This window comes from Macaca mulatta, chromosome 12 (genome assembly GCF_049350105.2).
Source record: "Macaca mulatta isolate MMU2019108-1 chromosome 12, T2T-MMU8v2.0, whole genome shotgun sequence".
Taxonomy (NCBI): domain Eukaryota; kingdom Metazoa; phylum Chordata; class Mammalia; order Primates; family Cercopithecidae; genus Macaca; species Macaca mulatta.
The window spans coordinates 112812492-112829165 of NC_133417.1; the positions used below are offsets into that span (position 1 = coordinate 112812492).

The following is a 16674-nucleotide window of genomic DNA, read 5'->3' on the forward strand; positions in this document are numbered from 1 at the left end:
AGGAAAACAAGGCAAGTAAACTTTGCAAGTACTTAATTTAAAACAAACAAACAAAAAAAACTTTAAGAAAGCACTACACCCTTCTTGTTGAAAGGTGCTATAGATTTAGTCACATATTCTGAGATGGCTGTCAAACCGTGCAGTATGTTTCTGTTTATCAGATGACGTTTTATTTGGGTTGGGGGGGATGGAGTCTCATTCATTGTGTCACCCAGGAAGGAGTGCAGTGGTGCAATCTCGACTCACTGCAACCCCCACTTCCCAGGTTCAAGCATTCTTGTGCTTCAGCCTCCTGAGTAGCTGGGATTACAGGTGCATACTACCACGCCAAGCTAATTTTTGTATTTTTAGTAGAGACAGGGTTTCACCATGTTGGCCAGGTGGATCGCAAACTCCTGGCCTCAAGTAATCTGCCCACCTTGGCCTCCCCAAAGTGCAGGGATTTACAGGTGTGAGCCACTGCGCCTGGCTGGCATTTCTCTAACACATATCTGTTAAATACTTCCTTCAAGAACAATATCTTTGTCATAGGGCATGCTACTTTTTTTTTTTTTTTTGCGACGGAGTCTTGCTCTGTCACCCAGTCTGGAGTGCAGTGGCATGATCTTGGCTCACTGCAAGCTCTGCCTTCCAGGTTCACGCCATTCTCCTGCCTCAGCCTCCCGAGTAGCTGGGACTGCAGGCGCCCGCCACCACGCCTGGCTAATTTTTGTATTTTTAGTAGAGATGGGGTTTCACCGTGTTAGCCAGGATGGTCTCGATCTCCTGACCTCATGATCCGCCCGCCTTGGCCTCCCAAAGTGCTGGGATTACAGGCGTGAGCCACCGCGCCCAGCCTGGGTATGCTACATTTTTTAAAAACAAGTTTATTTATCAAGGATGGCATTCAAATACCCTGGTAATTACAAAACTGCAATTATAAAATACAAAATATTGAACTTAAACAGTTTCTCTGAGTTAAATCCAATAAATCAGAGAATTTATTTTCTTAAATAATATTGAAAAGATTCCTGGGGCCAGGCCTGGTGGCTCACATCTGCAATCCCAGCACTTTGGGAGGTCGACCCAGGTAGATCACCTAAGGTCAGGAGTTTGAGACCAGCCTGGCCAACGTGGTGAAACCTGTCTCTACTAAAAATACAAAAATTAGCCAGGTGTGGTGGTGCACATCGGTAATCCCAGCTACTTGTGTGGCTGAGGCAGAAGAATCACTTGAACCGTGGAGGCAGATGTTGCAGTGAGTCAAGATTACTCCATTGCACTCCAGCCTGGGCAACAAAAGCAAAACTCCATCCCCGCACCGCCTCGCCTGCCCCCCACAAAAAAAGAAAAAAGATTCCTTTTTGCTATATATCGCCCTCTTTTTGGTGGTTAAGGTGGTGGTTGGGTTATTTTGGTGTTTTCTATTAATACATAGTTTACAAAAGTAAACAAATTTTCATGCTTTTATTCTTGTCTTATAAGTAATTTAAATTTTATCAGATTCAGATCACAGAGTTAACTTCATGTATAACTTTTCTTGCTTTCTAATGTCTAGATTGGAGACTGAAATAAGGATTTGTTGTCTGTTTAAAGCAGAAGGACCTTGGTGGGAGCACAGGGAAAACTCAGCTTGATAAAGATACCAATTTATTTTCGTTTATCACATTGCCTGCTCTAACTTGTCCCCTTAAAATATTTATAACCTTTGTTACAGTGTGATCAGTCTAATCTAGTCTAAGGTTTATTCAGTTGAAGTTGATCTGTTGAGGAGTGTATACATATATATATACATATATGTATATGCATATGACATTTGAATATGCTTTTTTGACTGTCTGGTCTCAATGAAGATGTGCTATATTTAACACCAATAGACTATTATTAGCATCAGAAACCTGGAACATTGCTAATTTTCCAGTATTGATTAGATACATCTCAGTTCTCCCAGATTGGACATATGGTAAAGATAAATGACAAGTATTTTAAGGTTAACAACCCTCCCCTACTTAAGAAAAAAAAAAAAGTGCAGGGAAAAAAGTAGAGGAAAACAGTAGACAGTGCAACATAGTTACTGATTCTTGGAAAGCTAAAGTCTATTGTGTAGCACCTGAACATTATAACACTTTAGAAAATAAAGGTATTTTGAAGGGTGTAAGAATGTATTAGCAAGGCTTTGACCGGGAGAGGTGGCTCATGCCTGCCTGGCCTGTAGTCCCAACACTTTGGGAGCCGGAGTGGGCAGATCACGAAGTCAGGAGATCGAGACCATCCTGGCTAACACAGTGAAACCCCATCTCTACTAAAAATACAAAAAATTAGCCGAGTGTATGGTGGCATGCGCCTGTAGTCCCAGGTACTCGGGAAGCTGAGGCAGGAGAATCGCTTGAACCCGGGAGGCGGAGCTTGCAGTGAGCTGAAATCGTGCCACTACACTCCAGCCTGGGCGAAAGAGCGAGACTCCATCTCAAAAAAAAAAAAAAAAAAAAAAAAAATGTATTAGCAAGGCTTTCAGTTACCCTAAAAACTAAATATAGGTACAACATAGCTATTTAGAAATAATTATGTATCACATGTAGGTACTTCTAGATATACTTATGAAGAGTGTTTTTAGTTAACATATCTGACTGTAACAACAAAATAGTCATTCAGTTTTAAAATCATGTGCCCAAATATGCCTTTTGCTGTGGTTACCTTGGAGACTTTGGAGTTCTGCCATGTGATTTCCTTAAATCCCTGGAATTTTTGATTGCTGAGAGTTCAGGAGGAGTTGCCCACTTGTTAGTGTGCAGGGAAATGTGTTTTTCTCACTTCTAGTTGAGGTCATTCTATTTTTTTGTTTTTAATCATAGCATGTGTTCTATTAGTTATTAATGTATTATTTCTTCTTTACAGTCAAAATTCACAACTTATTTCTTTGAATGTTATCTCTGATCCTAAATGGGATGAAAATTGCCCTAGATTTAGGAGTTTAGAAAGTTTACTAGGTTGTGGGGAAGATGGGTTTATTTTTCATAAACTTGGACTAGAATGTTGATGATTATAAGGACTGGGACATTTCCTAAAGGTCAAAATATTTTAAGGTGAAAGTATGTATTCTTTCCTTTTGCTTAATGATTGAAAGAAAAAGTGGTAGTATGGGCTTGCTTTCTATTATGAGCTTTAATTTGTAATTTGATGAAGATTTTTGTTAACTTGCTATAGGTAGTTAAGTAAGGAAACAGTGGTGCCAGAATTTGTCCCTGATTCAGTATAGTTCTGTGCAGGTCTTGAGTAGATGAATTTAAATGCTACTTTATTAATAAGGGTTATATAGTCAACCTTTATAATACTAAGAACCTCCAACCTTCTTCCCAGCTTTATTTTTCTACACGCTTCCCATCATCTGACTTACGTGTTTTACTTGTTTACTAGAATGTAAGCTACATAAAAGCAGAGTTTTTAAAATTTCTTCTGTTCATTGCTTTATTCTCAGTGGCTATTATCATTTATCTTTTTTCCTTGTTTTCTATACAAAGTCTCTTATCAGCCACTAACTTACTCGTTTCTGTACAGGGCTATAATTCAAACCTTTGCTCATTCCATTTTTCTTGTAGAAAAAGTTCTTCCCAAACTTATCAATACTGTGTTCATCCTTAATGCCTCTTTGGAATTCTCTCATTCTCCTGACTATTGCTGAACACAGTCTCTTCTTTTAAATGCCGAGGAAGCACTCATTTGACACTTTGCTGAGATGTTTACCTAAACTACATTTTAAACTTTTTAATATCTACTACCGCTTTTACTGTGGAAAGGGGTATGAAAGTGTTACAATATGGGATATGAAAGTCCCTTTACTATTGGGAAATCTAATCAGATAAATTTCTTGAGGCTAGAATGGAAAGAAAAAACTTTAGAAGTTAAGTGAAGGGACTGTTAATTAACTGTTTAATAACTTAACAACAGTTATGACCAGAGCAACATAATAGATAAAAGACAATCTCCACTAAGAATCTTCACTAGGTAGAAGTATGGCTTGTAGCTTTTTAAAAAAAAATACTGCTAATAATCTCAGGTTGTATTACAGTCTCATTATTGTACAAATGGATGAGAATATCTCTGTATTTGCCCAGGATCAAGAGGCTAGGTGACCTCTTACTCAATGTGTCATTCTTTGCTATATGTATTAGTATATAATAAAAGGAAATACTTCCTTTACCATAAATGTTAAATTAGCCGAGCCTGGTGGCAGGCGCCTGTAGTCCCAGCTACTCGGAAGGCTGAGCAGGAGAATGGCATGAACCCAGGAGGTGGAGCTTGCAGTGAGCCGAGATTGTGCCACTGCACTCCAGCCTGGGCGACAGAGCGAGACTCTGTCACACACACACACACACAAAAAAGGCATCTTTTAATTTTTTAATTCATCCCTCTTGTTTTTACAGATGAGAAATTAAAACACAGAAAGTTTAGTTTGTCTAACAACCACTAGAGACAATGCCAGTTGGTGACAAATCCAGCTTGTCATCAAGTGTTAGGCTGTGTTTCCCACCTACTTAGAACAACATTCTTTGTTTTTCTAAAGATTGAATGAATAATGCTACAGAATCACTTGGCTTTTTACTTTTTATATTAAGGGGTAGAATTCCAGAGACCATTATAGCAAAATGATACATATCTGTGAATCGGTTAAAAAATTGTTTCTTTTAAACATAGCACTATTTCAAAATTTGTTACCTAAGCTCAAAGTTTCTAAAGGATTAGTCTTATGTTAATTTTAAGATAAATCCAAAAAACCCCCAAATCTTAAACCTTAATGCCAAATAAATTTTAAAAACAGAATCATTGAAAGAACAAGAATTACAAAACTATCAAGCCAATAGTACATTTTAAGTGACTTTATGACTTTACGATACATTCTGTTTCTAATGTTCCAAGCCTGATGTTTCATGTAACATTCTGAGTTCATATGTATCTGGTTTCTTTCTTATTTTATAGCATTATTCAGTCTTTTATTATTTATTTTTTGCATTTGTTTAGTGAATTAAGAATCTCCTTCATACCACTTGGGAACTCACATATGTGTCTGGATTATGGCACTGCCAGCTAGACTGGTACTGGGTAAATAGGAAAATTAAAAATTCTACACATGATACTATACCATCTCTCCTCTCTATACCTGAGGGTATAAACAAAAAGAGCAAAAAACTTTCAAAGTCCAAAATAATTCTCACCAGCACTTTAAGGAAAGGCCTACTTTTTCTGATGAACTATTATATTTGTACTGTTGCCTAAGTTGTTGGTATCTACTTAAGATAAAAATTATAAAAATTAAGAAGGCTATCCTCTACCCCAAAAAAGGATTGGTAGGCTGCTTGAATGAAATGATAATAAAACACCAGTTGTTTAAATTGGGCTCCTATACATTGGAAATATCACACTTTGTTTTAAAAAGAAATTATTATCCAGTTGTGGAGGGAAGAGGATGAAAAGCATTTTGAGTATGTCTTTGTAATGAAAATTTACTTGTATTCACTAATGGCTTTGTTCCTTTATTGTAATACAGTAATATTTTATTTTCCAAAACAAAAAGTTGTAATGGTGTTCTGTACCTTAAATGTCAAAAAAAATTAAGTAGTCTCAATGTGTTGTAAATAAAAATGAAATAAATGATCAATCTGTGCGTTAGATTGTGTTTAATCAAATGGTAGAGTAAAACTACACATACCAGATGACAGCATAGCTTTAAAAATGTGGCTTGAAATAAAGTCCTTTAAAAATGGTTGTGTATACCCTGTCTACAAAGGAGGTATTATGATACATTTGTATTTATCTTCATTCTAGATAAAATGATGGTTTGCAGGGGGAGAAATGGAGAAAAAATTGTGAATGTCTACTGTTTTTTTTTTTTTTTTTTTTTTTTGGTAAAACAGTCTAGCTCTGTCACCCAGGCTGCAGTGCAGTGGTGTGATCTCGGCTCACTACAACCTCCGCCTCCTGGGTTCAAGCAATTCTCCTGCCTCAGCCTCCCAAGTATCCCAAGTAGCTGGGATTACAGGCACCTGCCACCACACTCGGCTAATTTTTTGTATTTTTAGTAGAGACAGGGTTTCACCATGTTGGCCAAGCTGGTCTGGAACTCCTGATCTCAGGTGATCCACCAGCCTCAGCCTCCCAAAGTGCTGGGATTACAGGCATGAGCCACTACACCTGGCTGTGAATGTCTGCTCTTGTTACCTTGACTCAGTACTGTCATTGAGAGTATTTATTTATTTATTTTATTGTTACTGAAATTAGTTTTTTGTTTTTATATGCCATTTTCTTCAAGATGAAAAGTATGGATAACTTACAGGTAAACTTTTTTTTTTTTTTTTTTTTTTTGAGACACTCTGACACCAAGGCTGAAGTGAAGTGGCACCATGTCAGCTCACTGCAGCCTCTGTCTCCTGGGTTCAAGCAATTCTCCTGCCTCAGCCTCCCAAGTAGCTGGGATTACAGGCACCCACTACCACGCCTGGCTAGTTTTTATGCTTTTAGTAGAGATGAGGTTTCACCATGTTGACCAGGCTGGTCTTGAACTCCTGCCTCTGCCTCCCAGAGTGCTGGGATTACAGGCATAAGCCATCGCTCCCAGCCCAGGTAAACTTTTGTTGTTGTTGTTTGTTACATTTGATGTCTGTCTTATTTTTAGTTTAAAAATGAAGTTTTTTATTTTTAAATAAAAAGGTTGCAAAATATAACTCAGTGAGTTAATCACCAGTGATAACCAGAGTTATTTGATACTTTTTTAAGTTATTTTTTATAATTTAGAAATATAGGGTAAATAGGCAAAATTTAAACAAAAATGGTAATTTCATATAAAAAGTATCTGAGATTTTAAAAACTTTGTATCAAAATTATAGTTTTGATTTATTATTTTATAATATTATACATGTCTTGTGACATTAAAGTTTAATTGTACAAGTAATCCTGAATCCATGCTCATGGGAAGAAAGAAACTTCAGTCAATATTAAAATACTGAAATATGTCTAGAGTTAAAGGTGAAAGTCATTCTGTACAGTTCTACAAAATTCTATTTCTCTCTTCAGAGCTACTGCTAATAGTTTAGTGTTTAATCTTGCACACCTTTTGCATGCATAAACCTTTACAACAATTTGTTTTACTTTTTTAAAAATATAAATGGGGCTCTATTTTACAGTATGTCAATATATTAAATTTTTTCATTGTCACAATTTTGTAATGGTTCTCTTAATGATGGATAATTGTTTTCAGGTGGTTTTTTTTTGTTATGATTAAAAAATTTTACAGCAAATACCATTGAACTACATCTCTGGATATTACTATTGATTATATGGTCAGTGCACTTGTCTTGGTGGCTTTATGAATGTTTTAAATAATGTATTCAAGTCTATTGATCTTTTTCCTTATCATCTGTGTTTTGTGGATTTTGATATTTCCAAACTATTTATATTCATTTCTACAGAGATATTTTCATTTTCATTTTTTAAACTGTCACTTGTAAAACACTTTCTTTTTATAGAACCTTATGAGTGATAGCAAAATGTATTAGTATGTAATACATTGTGGTGGAGTGTAATGATCACAAGGATCAGTGACAGTTTTGATGATCAGTTTCAGAGTTGTAAAATAAATGAAATATATTCTGGAAAAGTCGTGGGCTTTTTGTGTTATTTGTGGAATCACTAAAGGTAGTCCGTCAGTATTAACAAATTTGTTTTGACAGATAAGATGCGAGACACTGAATTATAACAGGCCCTAGAAACATTGCCTGTTTTCCTGAATCCTTTAGACAGGATTGTTTCCCCAGTTAACAGAGATTTCTCTAACCTTGATTTACAGTAGCTACTGCTGGTAGGAATTGCTCTCCACTCCACTTTTGCTGCCATCCAGTGTTAGATTACCCAACAGATACACTAAGTGCTTAGCAAAGCAGAGCCCAAAAAGTAGTACGAATTTTTACCTTACACAGAATTTTACAATTAAAAAATATAAAAGGTGTTTCTCTGTGTATGTATATATGTGTACAGTATAGTGTTGCATGCTATACATAGAGTAAGGTATCAGAATGCCTTAACTTTTTCCGTGTTTGGCACCTCTGATTTGGCTCTGTGGCCATTTATTCCACCTTTCTACCTTGAAATTCCACAACTTGGGCTTTTGAAATTACCTGGTATGGTGCCATGCACGTGTATTCTCAGCTACTCCAGAGGCTGAGGTGGGAGGATCACTTGAGTCCGGGAGTTTTAGATTGAGATGACCTGTGATCACGCTACTGCACTCCAGTCTGGGCAACAGAGCGAGACCTCATCTCTAAAAAAAATTTGGGCTTGAAACGGACTGATTTTGTCCTACCACTAGTAATCACTTTTGGAAGTAGCTTACAATTCCTGTTTCTTTCCTCTTATGGGGGGAAATACCCTTATGGGAGGTATTATGAAGCCAATATCTAATAGACTCTGTCATCATTAGCTCACTTCCACTCTCTGCCATCTCTCTGTACCCGATGAGTATAGTTTTGAAAAATTATAATTTTGCTACCACTGCACCTCTCCTTGTTAGTAGGGGAGATTTATGTAAGAGAAGAATCTTTTATTTCTAGACAAGGTAATATCTCATTGGGAAGAAACAGCCAAGGGAGAAGAAATGTTTTTTTCTTCTTCGAAAGGACAAGAACTTTTATAGCTCAGCATATTTGAACAAGTTTGACAGTAATTCAGCTACATTATATTTTAACTAGATTTCTGAGTTCACTTGGTAACTTAACCACCACGTATATACCTATTTATAACTTGAAATTTGCCTTTAAAGTCATGAAAGCACAAAGCACTGTGGTGCTTGTAACACTCTTCCATATTATTATAGGTAACTAAATGACCATGGAATCTGGAGCCGAGAACCAGCAGAGTGGAGATGCAGCTGTAACAGAAGCTGAAAACCAACAAATGACAGTTCAAGCCCAGCCACAGATTGCCACATTAGCCCAGGTATAAAATACGTGGAGAGATTCCAGTTTGTGACTCTTCCTAGAGGAATATGTTTCGAAGAGAATTTAGTTGTTATTACATAGATATACATAGAATGAGCAAGAGATAATTCTTACAATATCAAAATTCCTGTTTACTTAGTATTAGCGTATGTTTAGAAATGATAGTATTCAATAACAACAGTAAAATGTATTATTAAACAATAATACAGTATTTTTAGTGAAATGACCCAGAAATAATTACATTTTAAACTTATGGGTAAATTAATTGATGCTCTTAGATAAGGAAGGAAAACCTTGGCTCTGTATGACAACTGCTTTTTTTTTTTTTTTTGTATGACACAGATTTATTTTTCAGCAGTGCAGATGCAGATAATATGAAAGCCTAAGTTTATATACCTAAACTAAAAATTAGGATAAGCAAATAAATTGACATGTAAGGAAATTTTAAGGATGATAGTAGTTTTCTTGTTTCCTGTATATTTTAAATATAATTCCTGATACTTTCATTTCATCTTTGTCTTTAACATCCTATCTTTAAGAATATTTTCTCTCATTCTTATGTGTTTGTTTGCATGTATTTTCCTCAGATATTTTATTAACAGCTGTTTACATAGATAGGAATGAGAAAGGTGGTTAACTTAAAAAACAAATAGCAAATACAGACCTGCTAGGTAATAGTGTGATACCGCCTCTTTCAGATGAAGGTTCCCAGGAGAATATAATCCTAACAGAAACTCTGATATATGTAGCTTCAGTTTCTCCAAGAGTTTAAAAGTTCCTACAGAAGTCACCTAGCAAGGATGAATAATGGGAAATAGAGGGCTCACCACACTTGGTGTCTGGCTGAGATAGTGTGAGCCAGATACTAGATTTCCAGCAAGAACATAGTCAGAAGGAGTGAGCTGTTCTGTGTTTTCTCGTAAGACCACCAGGGCTTACCTCCAGCCTTCAGGAATAAGACAAAGCTAGATACATTTAATGTACTCATACGAGGCAGGCTGCAGGACTTAAGGGGAGAGAACCAGGACTTCCATCAATACAGGGGCAACACATAAGAATCTGGGCTCATCTGTGCATTTTGCCCTCTAGAAAGAAGAAGACACAATGCTAGGCTGGGCACCGTGGCTCACGCCTGTAATCCCAGCACTTGAGGAGGCTGAGGCGGGCAGATCACGTGAGGTCAGGAGTTCAAGACCAGCCTGGCCAACATGGTGAAACCCCATCTCTACTAAAAATACAAAAAACCAGGCGTGGTAGCACACGCCTGTAAATCCAGCTACCTCAGAAGGCTGAGGCGGGAGCGTTGCTTAAGCCCGGGAGGCAGAGGTTGCAGTGAACCAAGATTGCGCCACTGCATTCCAGTCGGGGTGACAGAACAAGACTCCCTCTCAACAAAAAAAAAAAGAAGAAGAAGATGCAATGCCAGTAGGCATCTTTATGATGATAACCCTCAACATATCTATCTCTGGAGTCACACTATTTTGTCCACTCTGGTTGTCCCCAGAGTCAGCTGTATTGTGTCATCCTGGGAATTCCATTTTCTCACAATTTGTGTTTTTGGTATGGTAAAGCATGTTTTCCAATGGTTTTATGAGAAAGAAGGGTTGGCTGAGTAAAGATAGCATGTTATAAAAATTGAATGTATGGGCTGGGCGTGGTGGCTCACGCCTGTAATCCCAGCACTTTGGGAGGCCGAGGCGGGCGGAACGTGAGGTCAGGAGATCAAGACCATCCTGGCTAACACGGTGAAACCCCGTCTCTACTTAAAATACAAAAAATTAGCCAGGTGTAGTGGTGGACTCCTGTAGTCCTAGCTACTCAGGAGGCTGAGGCAGGAGAATGGCATGAACCCGGGACGCAGAGCTTGCAGTGAGCTGAGACCACACCACTGCACTCCAGCCTGGGTGACAGAGCAAGACTCCATCTCAGTCAGTCAGTTGAATGTACATGTGCCTTAACATCTAGAAGATCTACAGCAAAAATATTAAAAGTGATTAGCTATGGGTGATAGGAATATAAAGGGTTCTTATTTTTTATTGTCTGTATTTTATAAATTTGTAATGAGAGGAGCCATTATATAAAATTATTAGTGTAGAAAAGGAATTATTCATTGAGTTAGCTAGGTATATTTTCCCTAGAGAAGGCTCAGGAAAGAGAACATAGTAATTGCTTCAAATATTAGAAGAGCATTTCTATGGAATTGAGATGAGATACTCTGAGTAAGGTTATGGTTCTCAAACTTCAGTGTCAGGGGAAGTACGATTGGGTTCCTGTTAGATTTAACTTTACAGAGTATCCTGTGTGACTCTAATGAAGCTATTCCATGGACCACATTTTGAGAACCAAATAAGACTAAGCAAGACTTACAGTGGCCAGAGAGAAAGTGATTAATAAGGAAGGACTTTATTACTATCCAGAGATGGAAGCTCCTGGTTTTAACCTGTATGCCAAAGACTCTGTTTTTATAGGGATCTTTCCCCCAGGCTTCACAGTCAAATATTTCACTGCCTGCTAAAATAAACATCTCTACAAATTCAGATGTCAGATTAGGCTCATCATCTATTACAACTCCAGTCACCCAAAAGGCTGTCCTTACTTCTTGCATTCTCTTTTTCAATTAAGGACATAGTCTACCAATTCTCTTTCAGACATGAAATGTGGGTCATCTGCAGTTCCTCTGTCACCTCTTTTAACCATTCATAAAGCCGTTTCTGGACTGCTTCCAAATTTTCATAAAATCACTTCCCTCATTCCCATCTCTGCTACTACTAACTGCCCTACTTTTGGCCTTCATCATCTTTCCTTAACTACTGCATGGGCTTTCTTCGTTGGTCTCCCCACCACCAGTTTTCCCCCCAAAATACGTATCTTTCACACTGCCACTAAAGTGATTTTTTTTTTTTTGAGATGGAGTTTTGCTCTTGTTGCCCAGTCTGGAGTTCAATGGCGCGATCTCGGCTCACTGCAACCTCTGCCCCCCCCCGGTTTAAGCAGTTCTCCTGCTTCAGCCTCCCAAGTAGCTGGGATTACAGGCGCCTGCCACCACACCCGGCTAATTTTTTGTATTTTTAGTAGAGATGGGGTTTCACCATGTTGGCCAGGCTGGTCTCGGAACTCCAGACCTCAGGTGATCCACCCACCTCAGCCTCCCAAAGTGCTAGGATTACAGGCGTGAGCCACCTCGCCTGGCCTAAAGTGATCTATCTAAAAGCAAAAATCACCTTGGTATTTAGGAGTTCAAAAGTCCTTCGGTGGATTCTACAGTTCCCTCAGGATAGAGTGCAATTTCTTTGATGTGACATAATACAGGCTTTTTATGACTAGCACTTCTAGGCCCACCTGCCTCCATTGTTTTCTCTCTCCCTACTTCAAACATCATACAGTAACACACTTATGTGCTCCATTGGTGCTGAGCTGCTGGTTATCCCACTCTGCCATGTATGCTGTTTCTCTTTGCTTTTGCCACTGCTCCACTCTGCTTGAAATTCTCTGACTCTTCCCTGTAAGTAATAATAACAACTCTAAATTTTTTCTTTTGTTTTAAATTCACATTCTTACCAGGTAGCCTCCCCTTCTCTTAGGTTGGGTAGAGTAATTCTCCTCAGTGTGTCCATTTTTCTTTTAGCAAACCTCATTACTAAACTGAATTGTATTTATTTGTGTCTCTTTTCCCCATTCCTTCACATACATACCCCCAATAATTTATTTGAGGTCAGAAACCCCTCTCTTTCTCACTTCTGTAGTTTCAGTTCTGACATTAATCCTGGAACATAGGTCCCCAGTAACTGTTTCCTGAATTAGCAAATAGAATTCCTATCCTTGAATGCGTTCAAGCATAGGAGCAATAAATAACATCTGATAGACATGTATGATCTAAGGACCCTTTTAACCTGGATATTGACTCATTAAAACTGCGTTAGTTCTAGACTTAGTAGGTCAGGTTTGCTCGTGCTTGAGAGCAGTTAGATTTTAGAATGTGACTTATTTAACATATTCTGAAGAATTTTATGTTTCTTCAAGGATAGTATATCTGTTGACCTTGGGTGAACACTTAATCTCGTTGAGCAGTTATTTTTGCTCTTAAAATGGATATCCTTATCACCGAGTCTTCATTTTCTTCAAATAGCGAAATCAGAAATTGAAAATGAAAGCAGGTGGGAAAATGTAAAGTGCCATACAAATAAAGTGATACCCCATGTTCTGAGAGTCCGTATTATATATTTGGTATAACATTGAAATAGCTTTTTTTTTTTTTTTTTGTCACTTGGGAACAGCTGAAAAGGGTAGGGGTATAGTTTTTGGTGTTTTTTATAGTGTTTTTTTGTTAAAGAATATTAAATTTAGTCATTACTTTCATATCAGGGAAATACATTCTAGCAAAAAGGTCACGTTTTTGCTTCTAAAATGTTATTTCATATTGAACATGAGTACTGCCAAAGAGTGTCTGGGATGATAATTCTTTTCTGTGTTCAACACCATAGGTATCTATGCCAGCAGCTCATGCAACATCTTCTGCTCCAACTGTAACTCTAGTACAGCTGCCCAATGGGCAGACAGTTCAAGTCCATGGAGTCATTCAGGCGGCCCAGCCATCAGTTATTCAGTCTCCACAAGTCCAAACAGTTCAGGTATGTGTATAAAAAGTTCTGCATCTATTTTAATAACTATTGTTTATAGCCATATCTCTCTCCTTTCACTAGTTATGAAAATAAGGACACATCTAGTTCAGAGTTTATTTTATTCACAGTATAGGAATATGCTGCATCTATATAGTCACCTTATGTGTAGGAACATATATACAGAAGAACAAACAAAAGAAAATGACTAATTTCTTAAGCTGCGGAAGAAAAATGATTGGGGAAAATAATGAAGTACATGAGATAAAGTGGAAATGTTTGGGAGAAACTGTAGGACTGAGGTACCTCAGTTAAGAAAAATTGAGATGCAAAAATAGTAATGAATTTTCTGAATCTACTATTGGAGAAAAATAAACCCTTGATCAAAAATTAATACCCTTACCTAAGATATTATTTGAACTTAGAAATTACATAAAGCATTTGTAAAATCAACTGTGCTTAGGGTTTCAGTTACAGTGTGTAACTTTTAAATAATATATTCAGAGGGTACATCTTGAGGATCAGGGATTATACTATGCATGTTATCTTATTCTTTGGAGAGATCATTCCTTTGGGTTTGATCCACAGGTAATAAAGGCACTGTAGACCTTTGAAGGTGACTACTCTGTTTAACTGTAGGGAACCGAGAGCAGTATAGATCATTGCAATTGAGCTTATTGAAAAAAAAGACTTGAACGTTCATTCAAGTAGGCCATAACCCCAGCCTCCCATTTCATATTTTTTGCTTCACAGTCTTCCTGTAAGGACTTAAAAAGACTTTTCTCCGGAACACAGGTGAGTCCTAGGTCCTAGATTTGGAGAGAACTATTATTAGAAAGGAAGGTGAGAAATTATTCTTTATGTCTTTGTCCTTTTCCTCTATAAACATGGAATTTCAGCACTTGAACAAAACCCTCAGAGATCTTCTGGGTCTAGGCCATACTTGTTACCTCGCCAGCCCTTAGTCTGTTGCTTAATTCTGTTTAACATTTCTCCCCTCTTCCTAATGGTAGTCCAGCATTTACTTGAACACTTTCAGAGAAAGGAAGCTCAATCTCCTGAGGTAACCTATTTACAGTTAGGAATGATTACTAAAATATTCTTCCCTGTGATGATCCAAAATGTATCTTTCTAAAACTTTCACCTAGAGATCCCAGGTAAACACAGGTTCTATTCTCGGAAACTAGATTAGCAAGTCTAATTCCTGTTCTATTGGACTGCTTCCTCTTCCCCATCCCCCGCACCCTTCCTATTTTTAAGAAAATTTCCAGACTAAACAAACTATTTTTCTTTAGCCATTTGTTAGATGGTATAACTTTGTTTCCTCTTCACCATCTTGGTTGTTTTCTTCTGGGTGAGAGATGTTATATTTTCTTTACATACGGTAACCAGAACTGATTAATATTTGTAGAGGGGAGAAGTGCTGTCTCTGTCCTGGAAGCGTTCTTTTAATGTCCTCAGTATAATTTGTCAGCCATTTTATACTATTGAGTCATTGAACTGCTATTACCCACCTCTACTTCATTCTGTCTTTGTGCTTTTGGTTCGCTTTGACACTTAAGTGGGAGTGTGGGGGAGGAGAAGTAATGTTTTTGTGTGAAATCATCAGTTGTATGAATTTCCATAAGACACTGGGAATGACATTTGTTAACAAGTAAAAGATAGTGTTGTGCATGTAAAGATCTAAGAACTTGATATTTCTATGAAATCACAATGACTGAGCAATAGTCCTTTGCCTTAGTTTTTATTCCATTGAGTCCTACCTTACCATTGTCCATACTGTGTCACTACTAATTCCCTAGCCATATTCTCCTCTTGATAATAGTGAAAAAACTTGATTTGCTAGTGAGGAGACCTAGATTCCAGAACCAGTTTGGACATTAATAAGTCAAATGACCTTGGGCACATCTACCTTTCTCTTTTTCACTTACAGAAGATCTTTCTATAAAGAACACAAAAATTAAGTTACAGCCATAACATTTGCTAAGATTACTATTTTTGATTGTAATAGGTGTTATTGTTGATTGTATTCTTGATTTTAATATTTATTCTGGGGCAACATAATTTGGACATGGAGATTTTATGGCCATTAACTATAGAAATATTCTTTTTTTTTTTATTTGCTTGTATTCATCTTTAAGGAACACATTTTTCCATTAAGGTCCGTTAAGGTGAGCTGTACTTCTAATTTAAGAGTATGTATTTATAAAATAAAAGTTGGACTTTTTGAACCCTGGATTCTACAAACAGAGATACAAATATAATATTTTTTTCTTTAAAAGGCCTAAACTATGGAGTATCTATTTTAATAGTTATCTTAGCCAGTTAATGGTGATTAGTGTTAACAACTAGGAAATAGTTTCTATCAGAAGAGATGATCAAACAAGGAGAGGATCTTGTAGATGGGAGATCTCATTAATATTTTAGAATAAAGTTTCCAAAATATATGAGGTACATTTCTCTTGATGTGAGAATAGATTATTGCTTTAAATTATCATTCATTCATAAAACAAATGTTTATTGGTGACATGCTATGTGCCAGTCACTGTTCTATTTGCTATAAAAGACAGCAATGAGCAAATAATATGAAGATCATATTTTAATGAAAAGAGACAGACTATGAAAAAATAAAGTGTGTCAGGTGAGAAGTACGAGAGAGATGAATAAAGCCAGGGGAAGGGGATGGAGAATGATGTGGAGGGAAGGGTGTTCTACTTTATGTAATGTGCTCAGGGAGCACATCACAAACCAGAAGGCAATGAAGGAGGCTAAGGCACGCAGATCCAAAGGTTTGGAAGTGAGGGTATACTTGGGATATCAAGGAATAACAGAAAGGTATGGCTGGAATAGAGTAAGCAAGGAAGGAAGTGATTGGAGATGCAGTTTACAACATAAGTGTTAAAATTTCAAATCTAAATACTTGAAAACCCTAGAAATAGAACTTTCTAAATTGTTTAGAAGTCTTCCAGAGTTTCAGCAGGTGTCAAATTTGTTTGTTAAAAATACAAAATTGTAACCCCTTCCTATTAACATGCAATAAACTGACTTAGAGCCAGGGAGATGAAAATAATAAACTAGATAAATCTCATTGAAAG

The 16674-nt window shown here is 37.2% G+C and overlaps 1 protein-coding gene across 6 annotated transcripts in view; it reads left to right on the forward strand.

Moving 5' to 3' along the window:
- Positions 1-16674, forward strand: part of CREB1 (cAMP responsive element binding protein 1) — a 77836-nt gene that overhangs the window by 18241 nt on the left and 42921 nt on the right. For 3 of the 6 annotated variants that reach the window (XR_003721169.2, XM_077956461.1, NM_001261120.1), the window contains 3 exon segments: positions 8840-8961; positions 13445-13591; positions 14333-14374. Coding sequence is in view for 3 of the 6 variants with exons in the window: in NM_001261120.1 (NP_001248049.1) it covers positions 8848-8961; positions 13445-13591; positions 14333-14374 (303 nt within the window). In the remaining 3 variants the exon portion in view is untranslated. 6 annotated transcript variants of the gene reach the window in all.